Here is a 15,751-nt window from a genome sequence, read left to right as displayed (position 1 = left end):
TCCCACTGGTCCTGGATGTTCGGGCGTTTAACTTCACAGTGTTCAATTGAGGAAACTCGTGTAATCCTGTCAGAGCTGACCAATTAGAGAATGAGTGGGAGGGGGAGGTATCATCTCATTGTGACCTCAGCATAACACTTTTTTTTGTTGTTGTTTTATTTTTTTGATTTATGCGCTGCAGCACAAATATAGGCAAGGCAAGTTTATTTGTATAGCGCATTTCAACATTAAGGCAATTCAAAGTGTTTCACATAAAACCATTAAACCATAAGGCAAAAGAGAAGTACATTTAAAAACAATTAAGAACAGTGATTAAAACATTTAGCAAGCTAAAAAAAAATAAAAATAGGATAAAAGTTACAGTGCAGTTCAAGACATCCTCAAATCTGATTCAGTGAAATGCAGCAGCAAACAGAAAAGTCTCCAGTCTTGATTTAAAGGAGCTGAGGGTTGCAGCAGACTTGCAGCTTTCTGGGGGTTTGTTCCAGATATGTGGAGCATAAAAACTGAACACTGCTTCTCCATGTTTAGTTCTGACTCTGGGAACAGAAAGGAGACCAGTCCCAGATGACCTGAGAGGTCTGGAGGGTTCATAAGGTCGCAGCAGATCAGAAATGTATTTTGGTCCTAAACCATGCAGTTCTTTACAAACCAACAGCTGGATTTTAAAGTTGATTCTTTGTTCGACAGGAAGCCAGTGTAAAGACCTCAGAACTGGAGTGATGTGATCCACTTTGTTGGTCTTAGTGAGGATTCGAGAATGCTGCAGCTCCCTGATTGACTTTTTACAGAGACCTGTAAACGCACCGTTACCAGTAGTCGAGTCTACTGAAGATAAATGCATGGACAAGTTTCTACAAATCCTGTTAACCATTCAGTTTTAGCATGATTTAATTTATTCTGAAAGTGAGAGTGGTAGAGATTTCCTACTCTAGTTTTATTTGTAGGACATTCTGCAGCATACGGAATTGTTGAAGCATTAAGAGTTGAAGTATCACTCTGTGAGAATTAAATTTGTTTAGATTTTTCTTATTTGGTGTCCAAGCAGCATAGCTGCACGGAACTCTCTTCTTTCTTCTTCTTCTTCTTCTTCTTGCTATTATTATTTTTCTCCACTAAAAGTGATCGGGCAGCAATAACTGTAAATTCAAACTTTACCAAATTTAGCAGCTACGTTGCAAATTGCCCCCACTACGAAAGCACAAAAAAAATCAAACACACTGACCTCAAATCGGCGCTATTACGATACGTTTTAAGTTTTTGTGATTATCTCAAAAACCGCTTGGGCTAAATCAAAACTTTGCTCACTATTGTAATTTCTGAATGTAACTGCAACTTTGCTTCGATGGTCTTCTGTTTTAAAAATTTCAACTTTTGTGACTTTTTTCAATTTTCTGTAAAACCTACCTGCTAACCTGCCAAGTCGTCCTAGACCGTTGGGCCAATCGTTTTTGTTAAAATATGCTAAATTAATAAACATCTATAACTCCACAAATATCCATTCAAATGCTACCAAAATTGACACAGACATTCTTTGGATAGTAGATATCAAATGTGCTCAAAGGGGTTCTGTTTGGTCAAACGGGAAGTCCACAGTGATATTCAATATCTTCCTGTAATTTGTATTCTATGCACATTATTTTGTATTTCCCTAAACTCCATCTACCCGTTATCTTTGGCCAATTTAGAATCAAAGGTCCCTGCCATAGTTGAGGTTTATACCAAGCCCCAGGCAGGACTCGAACCCTGCTTTGAGGCGACAATGCTAACCAGTGCGCCACCAATTGGCCTGGACCCCAATCATTGCCCCTCGAAGCTACAGTATGTTCACGATTCTAAATTTCTAGCTATTTCACATTCCAAACTTCAATAAATTACCGTTATCGCCGACAGAGCTGAATTTTTTTCAAGACATCCTCTGCATTGTGACAAAACCATGGCTCACTGCAACCTACGGTCAATTCAGAAATCGGTCACTCTTTTTTTTTTTAAGTATGCAAAATCAATTAACATGTATAACTCCACAAGTCTTTATTCAAATGCTACCAAAATTGACACAGATATTCTTTGGATACTAGATATCCCATGCTTTCAAAGGGGTTCAGTTTGGTCAAACAGTGAGTCCATAGTGATATTCAATATCTCCCTGTAATTTTTTTTTACTGTATGCACAACAGTTTGTGTTCCCCAAACATTCGATTAAACTTTACCAAAACATTTGACAATACACCTGACATCTTCGGAATGATGTGATTTTTTTTTTCTCAGAACTTTATCACCAAACAACCCCTTTTTTGCACATTTAATGTCACCTGAGTTACTAGATGGTTGTGCATCATCCCGAGGATCCGAAGGTTCATGGATCAAATCCGCTCTTGGACAACTCATCAACAACGTTGCGATGTGAGCACGTGGCTTACTTTCATGTGCTTCTTGACTTCTACTTGCGACTTGCTTGGATCCTGATCCTGATTCTTGCCGCTTGCGGCTATATTATTTTGCTTTTATTTGGTCAATGATTTTATGTTGTACAGGCTGTAAAGTCCTTTGAGTCGAAGCCTAAACTTTAAGCCACATAATTAATAATTACTTGATTTATTCTCCTGAAAAATCTTAGCTTATTTACATCACTGGGTTTTAAAAAAAAAAAATTAAGTTTTCATTTAATTTTTTCTTTTCTTTTCTTTTCTATTAGCCATGGGCTTTACTGTAGCTCTGTGGGCCCGTCTGTTCATTCATCTGTCCACCAGTTTGGTGCAGACAAAAATATCTTTTCAACTACTGGCCACATTCCCATGAAATATGTGGTGGATATTTAAAAACTCCAATTTCTAATGTTTTCAGTGACCCGTTGCCCTTTTGTGAATATGACCAACATGCATTTCATCAGGTTCAAGAAAGCTGAGATAGCTTTCTAGGAAAATACTGTTTTGGCCCCTCTGACAGATTTATTTTTACATACTGTATGACATCATTAGATTGCTAAGCATCAGTGTATAGGCAGCATGTTAATTTTGCAGCTGCTGCAGGTGGAGCTAGTTTGAACTACTTAATTTCCAGTTTTGTACACAGAGACAGCAGATACATCTGAGGGGTCATCAGATGATTACTGGGAGAGGAAAGAAGAAAAAACAAAGTTCAATTCTGTTTTCAGCTTTTGGGCTTAATTCATTTCTGGTAAGATATTGGTTCATTTAAATATCTACTGAAATGAAACCATGTGAGAAGTTTAGAGGAAGATGTCACTATTTGATGGAGCTATTAACAATTCATAGACATTTGAAATGTGACCCTGACTACGCACCGCTCTTATTTTATGCTGATCATTTGGTGAAATTGTATTGCAGTTGCTTCAAATTGACCTTGAAGATTCAGCCTCAAAGCAGTGTTGATTAAATAAGTCGAAAGGCAGAACCAAAACAATGTAAACAGACAGACAAACTAAAACAAAGCTAGAGGTAATGAGTGCCAGCCTTAACAACTGCTCTGCTTGAGCGTGTGTGTTTGGTTAACTGAATCTTTAGCAGTTGATTCTCTTTTGTGCTCCTCACAGTTTATTCAAACTTTTGTCAATGAGACAGTCCTGGAGCGCTGGGACGTCCAGTTGGAGGACTACCAGGTGACGCTGGTCTGGACAATCATTGTCTCCATCTTCTCGTTGGGGGGTTTGCCGGTGCTCTCATTGCAGGACCCTTGACCATACGCTTTGGGAGGTAATACAAGATGCTGCTTGTATGTAAATGTGTGAATGCACGAGTGCAGAAGGTTACAAATTGTGATTTTCATTGCAACCTGGGGAGAGTGAATGATCAACCCGTTGGTGTCCGTGTGTGACTTAATTAAGAGATTGTTCATTTACTTTCCTTGATCGTATGTACATGCCCACGACCCTATAGGTTATCTTTTTTTGTGTGTATTATTCATGCTTCCATAGTTTATCTTTATTGTAATAGAAGATAAGGCTGGTGGTATTAATTTTTTTCTGATTGTCAACAAATCCCACTAAAAACCAAATGTCCAACAATGTTCATTTTAATACTTTTACTTACTTACTTCCACCATGTATCTGTCTGTCACACTCAGCTCAAGCACACTGGTTATAGGTATAGTAGACATACATAAAACAAACATTATTTATCCGTTTTGTCCATTTTGATTTACACTCCAATTCAATTCTGTTTTCAGCTTTTGGACTTAATTCATTTCTGGTAAGATATTGGTTCATTTAAATATTTATTGAAATGAAACCATGTCAGAAGTTTAGAGGAAGATGTCACTATTTGATGGAGCTGTTAACAATTCATAGACATTTGAAATGTGACCCTGACTACACACGTCAGAAGACAAACAGGTTGAAATCCGCTGGTTTAATCTTTAACGATGTGTAGTATTTCAAAAGCTTGTTATATTATCCATTGCGTCAAATATTCATCTTAAGTAAATAAAGCAGTTAAATAAATGTAAGGGAGAAGAAAGTAACATTTTTCCCTCTGATATTTAGGGGAGTGGAAGTAGAATAGAATACAAATTCTCAAGTCAAGTATAAGTACCTAACAATTGTACTTACTTGAGTAACTGTTGTTACTTCCCATCACTGCCATTTATGCATGAACTGCCCTTTGCATGAGCTGCAGCTGAGTAGCTTGTTTTGTAGGCAACAATGAAATCCTAGAAAGATCAGCAGCAATATTTCAAAGCAGCTCCATCTGCTGGACATAAACAGTTAGTTTGTAAAGAACATGTGAAAATGTATAATTATATTTAAATGTCATTTGGAAAAGGTAATAGATATTATACAAAATTAACAGGATAGCAGTGTTATAACTTTATTAAAACTTTCTGTAAAACCCAATGTAAAGCCGTCATAATGTGGAGCTGCAGGCTTTATTGACCAGGAAACGCCAGCAAGCAAAATTCTACAGCTTCACTGCATCTCAGTGGGCGTAGTAATTTGACTTCTTGCAAATTTGCTTAGGATTTTTCACAATAAAAGTACAATATCAACAAAGGTAGTTGTGAATTACTATCAAACCTTTTTTTTTTGTCCTCCTGTCTTGCAGAGTTTAATCAAATCATTACAAACTGACACAGAAACCTTCAGGCCAGATCCCCGATTACACATGCCAGTGCAACCTGAAATATGTGCACAAAAGCCTATTTCCTGGAGCTTCACCCAGTTTAGTAATATTTCTATGTTGCTTTTGCTTGGGCCTATTTATTTATTTGTCCAAACTTGGGACTTGACCTTTAAAACTTCGACTGAATACAACCAAAAACACAATGAATGAAGGCATACACTGGCTTAGAGAGCATTACTTTCACGCGAAATGAAATTGCAGACACCTATTTACTTATTAAGAGAAAGCCCATGTGCCAGCATCCCCCTCCTTGTACCTGAACGTGATTCCGCTGTGGTTGACGGAAACATCACCAGGCTCGCTGCGTATGTGTTGTTGTTCTTTAATTACTCACCGACTCTGTGACAGTCTCTTGTCACACTCTTCACCGGCACACGGTTACGCACCTGACGGCACACATTTGTCAATCATTATTGTGACATTTGAAGAGTCCTAGCAAGACATCACCTTAGTATTTGGTCTGTGCGTCAAACCGGCTGATTGCGTAACTGCAGCCAATCATAAAAGGCCTAACGCCGCCACACGCACGCTGCATGCGCGTGCTCGGGCTCGTGCTCGATGGAATAGGTATTTGAGGTGGGCTAAACTCTGGGTTTCTATCGGACTCCAACAAGTATTTTTTTTTTTTTTTTTTTTTTGTACCTTTTTACCACCACCTTCGATTAACAATGTCGCATTCTGGTGCACAGAAGGTAAATGAGAAAATGATGCCTATCAGTAATTCATGTGTTTTGAAGTTTTCCGATTCCCTTGTTTGATTTATAAACTCAGGTATTACGCAGAACATTCTTGCAGAAAAGCTACCCTACTTTGTGACTGTGTTGTTCCTGTAAGTTGCAGCGTCATTAGAATGGCTTTTGTGTTTTGAATGTGAATTTGCATGACATGCGCTGGTACTCTCAGACGAAGTAACAACAAAACTATCTGATCCTGCAATTTCCAATTACAAAATATACAGAATATTTTGCCAGTGTCACATTCTCATATTGTCATATGTTGTATGTGTAAGCCTGATAATATGTCTCCACTTGAAAATCTATCTATCTATCTATCTATCTATCTATCTATCTATCTATCTATCTATCTATCTATCTATCTATCTATCTATCTATCTATCTATCTATCTATCTATCTATCTATCTATTTATCTATCTGTCTGTCTGTCTGTCTGTCTGTGTACTTGTATTTTATTATATTACATTGTATTGTATTTGTATTAACAGAGCAGCCCTCTGATATTGGTGCTGATGGTTGCTTCTGCAGCCATTGGAGGAACTCTTCAGTATGGCTACAACCTCGCCATAATGAATGCTCCCACAACTGTAAGTGTGTGTGTGTGTGTGTGTGTGTGTGTGTGTCTGCGCAGATATTTCCCACTGACTGCTTGTTGCACAGCCCAATATACATGTGTTTGTATAATATTTACACTTCTTAAAACCTATCTTTTTTTCTAAATGATAATTTTACTAATATCTTTGTCGTACTTTGATCTCCAATGGAATTTATATTTGTTAGGTACTTTATTATTTCTTTTTGGACTTTATCTATTCTGTAGTTTTAGTGACGTGTTTCTATTTATTTTATTGTGTTGAATTGTTTTATCTGAATTTTCCTATGTAAAGCCCTTTTTAGAAGTGTACATTATTATTGTTATTATTATTATTATTATTATTATTATGCAGGTGTATGTGCAGTATTTACATTACATTACATTTCATTTAGCTGACACTTTTATCCAAAGCGACTTACAATAAGTGCATTTGTACAATAAGTGTAAAATACATATTTGAAAGATAAGGGTCAAGGGTGAGGTTTCAAAAAGATTTAAGTAACATATACTGTCGTTGACGTAGCCTATATTAACATTGGCAGGGTGGTAAATTGACTATAGGTGTGTATTGTGTCGACCAACATATCTGTCATTTCACATTTGAGGCACAATGTAATGGCAAGTAAGAATTATCTTACCTGTGTCTGGGATTATCATTCTAGCTAACAACAATAAACATGAGATAAACATCCCATGTTTATTGTGCTATAGAATTTTGGTAGCAGGATTTGTTTTTTTCTGAGGCAGAGCCGCTGCGCTGTTAAATAAAGAACCCAAACTTAGTTTGACAGCAAACAATTGCTAATAACTTAGCAATAGATGCAAATATTTTGCATCTATGCTATCCATGCTGATCATTTGGTGAAATTGTATTGCAGTTGCTTCAAATTGACCTTGAAGATTCAGCCTCAAAGCAGTGTTGATTAAATAAGTCGAAAGGCAGAACCAAAACAATGTAAACAGACAGACAAACTAAAACAAAGCTAGAGGTAATGAGTGCCAGCCTTAACAACTGCTCTGCTTGAGCGTGTGTGTTTGGTTAACTGAATCTTTAGCAGTTGATTCTCTTTTGTGCTCCTCACAGTTTATTCAAACTTTTGTCAATGAGACAGTCCTGGAGCGCTGGGACGTCCAGTTGGAGGACTACCAGGTGACGCTGGTCTGGACAATCATTGTCTCCATCTTCTCGTTGGGGGGGTTTGCCGGTGCTCTCATTGCAGGACCCTTGACCATACGCTTTGGGAGGTAATACAAGATGCTGCTTGTATGTAAATGTGTGAATGCACGAGTGCAGAAGGTTACAAATTGTGATTTTCATTGCAACCTGGGGAGAGTGAATGATCAACCCGTTGGTGTCCGTGTGTGACTTAATTAAGAGATTGTTCATTTACTTTCCTTGATCGTATGTACATGCCCACGACCCTATAGGTTATCTTTTTTTGTGTGTATTATTCATGCTTCCATAGTTTATCTTTATTGTAATAGAAGATAAGGCTGGTGGTATTATTTTTTTTCTGATTGTCAACAAATCCCACTAAAAACCAAATGTCCAACAATGTTCATTTTAATACTTTTACTTACTTACTTCCACCATGTATCTGTCTGTCACACTCAGCTCAAGCACACTGGTTATAGGTATAGTAGACATACATAAAACAAATATTATTTATCCGTTTTGTCCATTTTGATTTACACTCCAATTAATAATTCAATCACTAAATTTCATTCTCCTTTCCCTCCCCTAGGAAGAAATGTCTTTTGTTGAACAACATTTTCCTCATGAGTGGTGCACTCCTGGCACTGACAAGTAGAGCTGCTAAGTCATTTGAAATGATCCTTCTTTCACGTGTCCTGGTTGGAATAAACTCTGGTATGTCAGTAAATATATGAATTATGAATATGTTTGATTCTCCTCTGGTATTATACTGTCTATCCATCAAGCCTACAACAGACTGAAGGGGTAACTAAACTAAACTTGTGATAATACGAAGCCATGGAAGCAGAAGATGTCAATAATAATAATACTTCAACACAAACTTACAGGAACCTGATGTTTCTTTTGCAGGAATCAGCATGAATGTGCAACCCATGTATTTTGGAGAAAGTGCACCAAAGCACTTAAGAGGGGCTGTTTCCTTGTCATCAGCTGTTTTCACATCATTTGGTGTTGTGTTAGGACAGGTGGTCGGACTCAGGTACGGTGGCTTATATTTGACAAAATAAGCGAAACTTTTGATGAGAAAATGTTTTATACATTTAAAAGATATTCACAGTAACACTCTTTATTATCTATTTAAAGAGAGATTTTGGGCAGTGAGCCGTATTGGCACTACCTTCTTGCCAGTAATGCCATTCCTGGCCTCATTCAGCTCCTGACCCTGCCGTGGTTCCCAGAGAGTCCCAGATACCTGCTCATCGACAGGGGGGACAAGGAGGCCTGTGTTAATGGTGGGAACTGTAGTATGCCAATCATAGGTGGAAAGTCATCAAAGACCTGCAATTTTAATGTAACTGTACATTACTTGAGATTTTAATACTTAATACTTCTGCTCCACCAGATTTCAAAGGTAATATTGGAGAGAAAAGTCAAAAAGTTTTAAGAAAGATTTGTAGAACTATTCTTAATTATCTCATACCTTCAGATTTATTTGGACATTTTTAAGGGAAGCCTTCCCCACTGGACTACAACATTATACTATATATACAGTAAACTACATTATTAAGCTGCAAGAGTAAAATGTTAGATAGGTATTGATGCATCACTACTGTAATGTAGGACAATATAGCAGTCAAAGAGGCAATTTTACTTTCGTTTTTGATTTTGCTGAAAACTATCTTTCTGTACTTTTAGGGATTTTGAAGGCAGGACTTTTACTTGTGATGTAAAAGTATTTTTACGCGTTGGTACTTTTAATCTTAGTAATTTGCCCTCCACTACTGTCAACTCAGCACATTAAACCACATGATGTATTTGTTATATAAGAAACATATTTTTAAAAATGAGCTAACTCTGAGGCATTAATCATGTTGGCCTTTTTCTCCTGGTCAGCTCTGAGACGTCTGCGAGGCTGTGAGGTCCAGAGCAGCGAGCTCGATGAAATCCTGCAGGAACAGGCTGAAACCAAAGGCTTGAGGCCAAGTCGACCCTGGGAGCTTTTCACTGATCGCTCTGTGCGCTGGCAGCTCATCTCTGTCATGATCATCAGCAGTGCCATGCAGCTCTGTGGTAATGACTCGGTAAGAAGAACTGCCACGCTCCCGGATAAAAATGGCGTCACTGACGTGATCTGAAAGAAAGTCAGTGTATGTGTCGTCTCTCTGATGGCTGGTTGTAAAAGATTGCTATGTGACCCATGAGCACAAGTGTAACTGATCCTGAGGTAGAGAAACAGACTCAGATGTTCTTTTGGCTGCAGTCCCCTGCTCGGCTGGAAGATTAATTAGAAATTTGAGAGGATCCATCAGCGGTGTCATGTCACGTTAATAATGTATGCTGGTGATGAAGCATCATCCCTTTCTGTATTGCTAACTGCATGAGCATTAATATGTGAACACCGCTTCTTGTTTTGAGTTGAGCTATGAACTACGGGGCATTGTAATTTTTGTAATTCTTATTTGCCCTGTAAATGAAAACATTAATAACTTGTTTCAACTAATTTTCAGAGCTACAAGATGCCCTCTCACCAGAAAAGGGTTTTAAGCACATGCTTGGTAGTTTTATAGAGGAGACTTAGCATTAACACAATCACTCAATGTACAAATATTTGGTAAATCAGCTTATCAGCTGTAAAACACTTGGAAGAAGCGATGAGGTTCTGCTGTACTCACACATCTTATGTTCTTGCAGATTTACTTCTATGCATCATATGTGTTTAAAGAGGCTGGAATATCGAATGAGAAAATCCAGTATATCACAATTGGCACTGGGACATGTGAATTCACAGCCTGTATAATGTGTGTAAGTATCTGTCATTAAAGCACACAGTTACAGTATGTAACTAGCTAGAGGCAGAGAGAAACTGTTGTTTGCATTATTTTTTTTAAGCTTTAATGCTGACTAAGGACTAGAAACAGCCCCAGCTGCTGCACATAGAGTAGGTTTTAGATTTGATTTCACTGTTGGGAACACATACATATGGCAACAATTTACAGCAGGATGCACAACCTGCTGTATAGCTACTAATGTAATCAAAAGGAACAAACTTGGAATTAACTGCTAAATAGTCAATATAAACCGGTATCTCTATTTGAATGGAATATATACAGTAGTCAAAAAATGTAAGTTAAAGGAATAGTTCAATATTTTAGGAAATACAGTGATTTCTCAATCTTGACAAGATTTGCAGAGAGGAGTTGATCTACATAACCCACATGCAAACTGTTTGTTTTTTAAGTTTTTTTTTTTTTTTTTGTATGGATACAACAAATAAGATGTTAGTTACTTTGGTAAACTTTAGACATGCTGGTAGGCTGATCTTGTTGCCCTCAGAGGAGGCATGCCAGCTGTTTACACATGTTTCCATCTTTTTGAGGAGCTAAGCTAACCACCAGCTAGCTCTAGCTACAGATACAGAGTCATGTGACTGCTTTATCTAAAGCAGATACGATTATTCACTGAAATGTTAATAAATGTGTGATTATTAGCTCCCTGATGCAAAATTGCACAAAGCTACTAACTAATGTGCACGTGCATCATTATTTGTTGTATTCCCATCAAGTGAAGTAGTTTGAATAGAAATATGAATTTCATAAAAGACACAAGCCAGAGATAGGTTGAGTTTCAAACATAGGTTTTGTCATATTTTGAGCATGTTTACTCGATATTAATATCAGACATTCATTCATTAACAGTATCCTGATTTGTTTCCTGTTCAGTGGTTACTGCTACTAGATGTATTGAGCTAAAGTCTTAGATGTAATTTGTCATAACAAGAACAGAGACTGAAACATATTTCAAATTTTTTTTCAGAACCTGATGATTGAACGGAAAGGTCGGAGGTTCATGCTGATGGGAGGCTTTATCCTCATGACCGTCTGGGCTATTGTCTTTACAATCGCTCTGTCACTTGAGGTAACCAAATCACTTCACCGATTTATTGTAACTTTTTAATGACAATTATGGACTTTAGATTGTGTAAATGATCTATAACAGTTCATTTTTGCGATAGTTACTGCTTATTTATTGAATAACAGTGTGGTTGGCGTCGAGGATCTGCTGCTTTGTGAATGTAAAATTATTCCCCGGGTTTAACCAGATTGACTAATGGTGAGAAAGAAAAAAAAAGAAAAAACATATTGGCACGTTTTATCAATCATTTGTTATGTGCTGAATGAAGGATTGTGAAAAGTGTAAGAATCAAATGATAAACTAAGACACTGCAGTGTGACAGTCAGACCACTAGGAGGCATTGTGAGTCAAGATTCAGGCAAGAGTTCATATCTGTTTTGTGTGGGGGGAAATTACTTCCAGGAGATAGAGGGTGGCTTGTTTGGGATTTGGAAATTTCCCATCTATGCCAATTAATTTCCCCTATGGTTTAAGTGTCAGACTGCTTCATCTAATCTCTTGACTGAGTAGCTTATTACGGTACTTCCCTCCTCTTTTACAAACAGCACCTTATATCCTGGATGCCGTACCTGAGCATGACATGCATCTTCACCTACATTCTCAGCTTTGGCATGGGACCAGGTCAGACTCTAAAACTGTCTTGAGATACAACTATCAAACATGCATATTAAAATAAAATATGGTTGATTTATTCTGATTTACTCATATTTTTGGAACTAATGGAAATATTCACAACTGTTTCATTTTTCACTAGATCTTACTAATTACCAATGGCACAGTAAAATATTTAAATGCTACAAAACTTGCATGTTAAGTCATTTATCATCGAAATTAGCTTTAAACACAACTATTAACATTAAAAAAAAAAAAATCAAAACTGTTTCTGCATTTCAAAGTAAACTCTCAGAGCTGTAAGAAACCATGAGGGTTTTCTTTTCTTTATGTATCTTTAATACTGAAGCGAGGTGACTGTCCATTGTGATATTTTTCATGCTAATTATCAATAATAATCACCGCATTAATAAGTGATGAAGCTAGTTTTTATTATTGTATTATGTGATTTACTGCAGTTACATCTGAACATACATTCATTTTGGTGAAACCCAAACCAATTAAGCGTGAAGTGTGAAGCAATATTTCTAAAGATGTGATAGTGACATTAACTTTGCTCAATATGGTTTATCTTTTTCTCAGCTGGAGTGACCGGCATTCTCCCCACAGAGTTATTCAATCAGACCGCTCGGCCGGCCGCCTACATGATTGCTGGCTCCATGATGTGGCTCAATCTGTTCATCATTGGAATGATCTTTCCATTTCTAGTGGTCAGTCTGTCGCAGCCTCTGTGTCTACATCCAACCATTAACACGACACGATAGGGTGTTTTATTTTAAAATTGTGCCAACAATTTAAAACAAAGCATACACATATACCTGCAGCATTATTATGAAGACAATACAAATTTAAAACATACTGGTTTATGCTTGGTATTCTGGCTTGGGGCTACAGTCGCATGTTCTTCCCCTCTATGTCCCCTGTCTCCATCTCCTGACCTGAAGGCAAAAATGAAGAAAAAAAAAAAAACATCTTAAAAGCTTTGCACCAAGTTTGAGCTTCTTTCTCCCTGCTGCACAGTTTTGAGGGAAAAGAAAATCAAGAGTCCAAGGTAATATGGTTACACAGGGTGAGGTTCCAAATGAACAACACAGGAGGTGAAAGGCTTAAAAACTTTACTTTAAAAACTAGTTCAAACCCACAGGCAGCTGAGCCCTGTTACACAAACAGGCAACCAAAACATAGGGAGCTCGCTGATATGGTGTCCAAAAAGTCTCGGTCAAAGAACACAAAAGTATAGTATAGAATATAGTATATAGTATATATCACAGTATAGAAAAAACTGTGAATGTAGAAACTTGCACTTAAAGAGGAATAATTAACTGGAAATCATCCTCAAGAATAGAAACCATGAAAAAAACACTGGAATAAGGATGTAGGCACAAAGGACGAACTGACTCTAATGAGAGGGAAACACACCTGTAGACTGAATACATTAGGAAGACGAGGACAACGAGGGACAGATAAAACTGATCCCAGGCAAACTATCACATAAGTGGGAAATACACAAGGGCAACAATCAAACTTAACCAATCCTGTGTTCGAATTGTTTCATTATATAGCAGAAAAGATCCCTTTAAATTAGTCACTCATCCATTTCATATTCCACTCTATAGTTGACAAGTGGAGAAGAGACAGGGGGTGAGTGATTACAAAGTAAAACAGGTAACTCAACAAAGAAAAAGGTAGAAGCGCGACACACAGTGGTGAGAAAAAGAAGACAAATAAGACTATAGCACATGGCTGTATTAGAATTATAAAGCATTTGTGCTCTGATGTTGTATTTTATAGGAAGTTAATCCTTGTCTAAGCACGGGTAGTGGTGAAGTGAAGCCAGCAGGTCCCTGAAGGTCCTGGTGTTGAAGGGGGGCGGTGGGTTGCACACTGGAAGACAGAGAATTGCAGCAAATTTAAATGGCATTCATGTATTGATTGGCTTGCAGATACACAGATCGTCGGTCCGTGATGTCAGGGCTGTGAATGTAGGCTCTACAATAATAACAGTGGAAGTGACAGAGAAGACGGCAAAGGGGAGAAATAGCAGATATTCAGGCACAGTCATGATTAGTACCAGTCAGCTTGTGAAAACAGTTGTATAATGCCTGCTGTTGCTCTGGAGGGAACTTTGTCATGTAGGTTGTGGATGCTAGAGGGGCCATTGAATTGCATTAAGGGAAGTTTTTGTTTTTGGAGTTTGGCCCACACTAAAAGTTAAAGACCTTGGTCAATGAGGATTCATCATAGATTGTTTTTGTGCCACTTCTAAGTCCCCGAAGTTTATTTAAGCGTAATGCTATATTGTTGCAGTACCCCTTCATAAGTTATTTTCAGTATTAAGAAACCCTTAAAAACTATAGTTTACAAAGTTAAAATTTTAAATTAATAGAATATCACTTTAATGATTCAGTGTAAAAGCCATCCAAACATTAAAGCAGGCCATGCGATCGAGGAAATATATGGTTACAAAAGACCACTTAAGATACTTTAAGATACATACAGTATAACCATAAGTACAGTAATATACCTTCAATATAAAAACCTTCATTGTCACGAAGCAAGTATATCCACTCAGTTTTCTGCTGATTACATTTCATCCAAAGTATCTTATAGCACCTCCCAGAGTTTAGAGCCTGACACTGAAGGAATGAGAGATGAAGGCTGTCTGTTGGGACGCTACTCGGTGCTGTTCCTTTTTCTGAGATATAGAACATGAAATGAATGCTTTACTTTGTTTCCAACATATAGAACCTTTTCTTAAAATTGTTAAGGGAACATACTGAACTTTGCACTCAATAATAATAATGACAATCAGACATTAGCTACCTGTGTAATGCCTTACATCTTGTCTTGACAGCTTCTTGTTGCCTTCTCTTCACAGAGCGAGTTAAGTCAGTACTGCTTTGTGCCTTTCGGAGCAGTCTGCCTGCTGTCTGCGCTGTATGTTGGCCTGTTTCTGCCCGAGACCAAAGGGAAGTCTCTGTCAGTCATCACAAGTGAATTCCACAAGCTCAACTTTAAAGGCCAAGACAAAACTTTTGAGCCGCACACTCAAGCTCAGTATAAGCTGGGTGAGGTGTGTCTTTCCACGGCCTTGTAAACAGACTTTTTCTCCTGAAACACACGGTCACATCCACAGCGAGCCTCACTTTGATGTGATCTGCTTCAGTGCAGTCTGAGGGGAACTTTGATATAACTGAAAGTCACATCGATCTGACTCCTCTCTCTGGAGTGTTTTCTATTCAGAGAATGGTCACTTAAATGCTTTATCTTTTTTTTTTCACACTATGTTCTGCTGGTCCGTGTCACTGTTTGATATGAGACAAAAATCATTAAATCTGCTCTACAAATATTAATCTAACTCTGTGGCAGAGGGGATGTGTTTTATGTTACCAGGCACAAATGAACACTTATTTACCATTGCCTAAAGTCACCATTGCCTAAAACAAATTTCACATACATTTATAAATAACTTTCTTTGTAAGAAGCAACCATTTCAGCCTAGCAAACAAAAAGCAGCGAATTTGGGGACATTTTTTTAAAACTTTTTTTTCCCTATCTGATGGGTCAAAAAAAAGTTTTTTTTAATCCATTGTGGCAGCAATG

General features: G+C 37.6%; 1 protein-coding gene across 1 annotated transcript; it reads left to right on the top strand.

Moving 5' to 3' along the window:
* Positions 1 to 5,806: 5,806 nt before the first annotated feature.
* LOC138616334 (solute carrier family 2, facilitated glucose transporter member 11-like) lies at positions 5,807 to 15,245 on the top strand. The gene is made up of 12 exons (XM_069690572.1): positions 5,807 to 5,830; positions 6,362 to 6,460; positions 7,553 to 7,713; positions 8,214 to 8,338; positions 8,534 to 8,663; positions 8,768 to 8,916; positions 9,518 to 9,705; positions 10,316 to 10,426; positions 11,438 to 11,539; positions 12,082 to 12,157; positions 12,731 to 12,858; positions 15,027 to 15,245. Exons 1-12 carry the CDS (start codon positions 5,807 to 5,809, stop codon positions 15,243 to 15,245), a joined length of 1,512 nt encoding a protein of 503 aa, XP_069546673.1.
* Positions 15,246 to 15,751: the final 506 nt, after the last annotated feature.

This window comes from Brachyistius frenatus, unplaced genomic scaffold, assembly GCF_029030835.1.
Source record: "Brachyistius frenatus isolate BFR_SWC_R1_liver_20210118 unplaced genomic scaffold, ASM2903083v1 Contig_10, whole genome shotgun sequence".
Lineage (NCBI taxonomy): Eukaryota > Metazoa > Chordata > Actinopteri > Embiotocidae > Brachyistius > Brachyistius frenatus.
Note: the sequence above shows the minus strand (reverse complement) of the source record. Positions and strands in the feature narration are given on the sequence as shown.

Coding starts and splice junctions, on each gene's coding strand:
- LOC138616334 (XM_069690572.1), top strand. CDS start 5,807: ATGTCGCATTCTGGTGCACAGAAG. Junction 12,158..12,730: donor CAGCTTTGGCATGGGACCAG/GTCAGACTCTAA, acceptor TCTTTTTCTCAG/CTGGAGTGACCGGCATTCTC. Junction 12,859..15,026: donor TGATCTTTCCATTTCTAGTG/GTCAGTCTGTCG, acceptor TTCTCTTCACAG/AGCGAGTTAAGTCAGTACTG.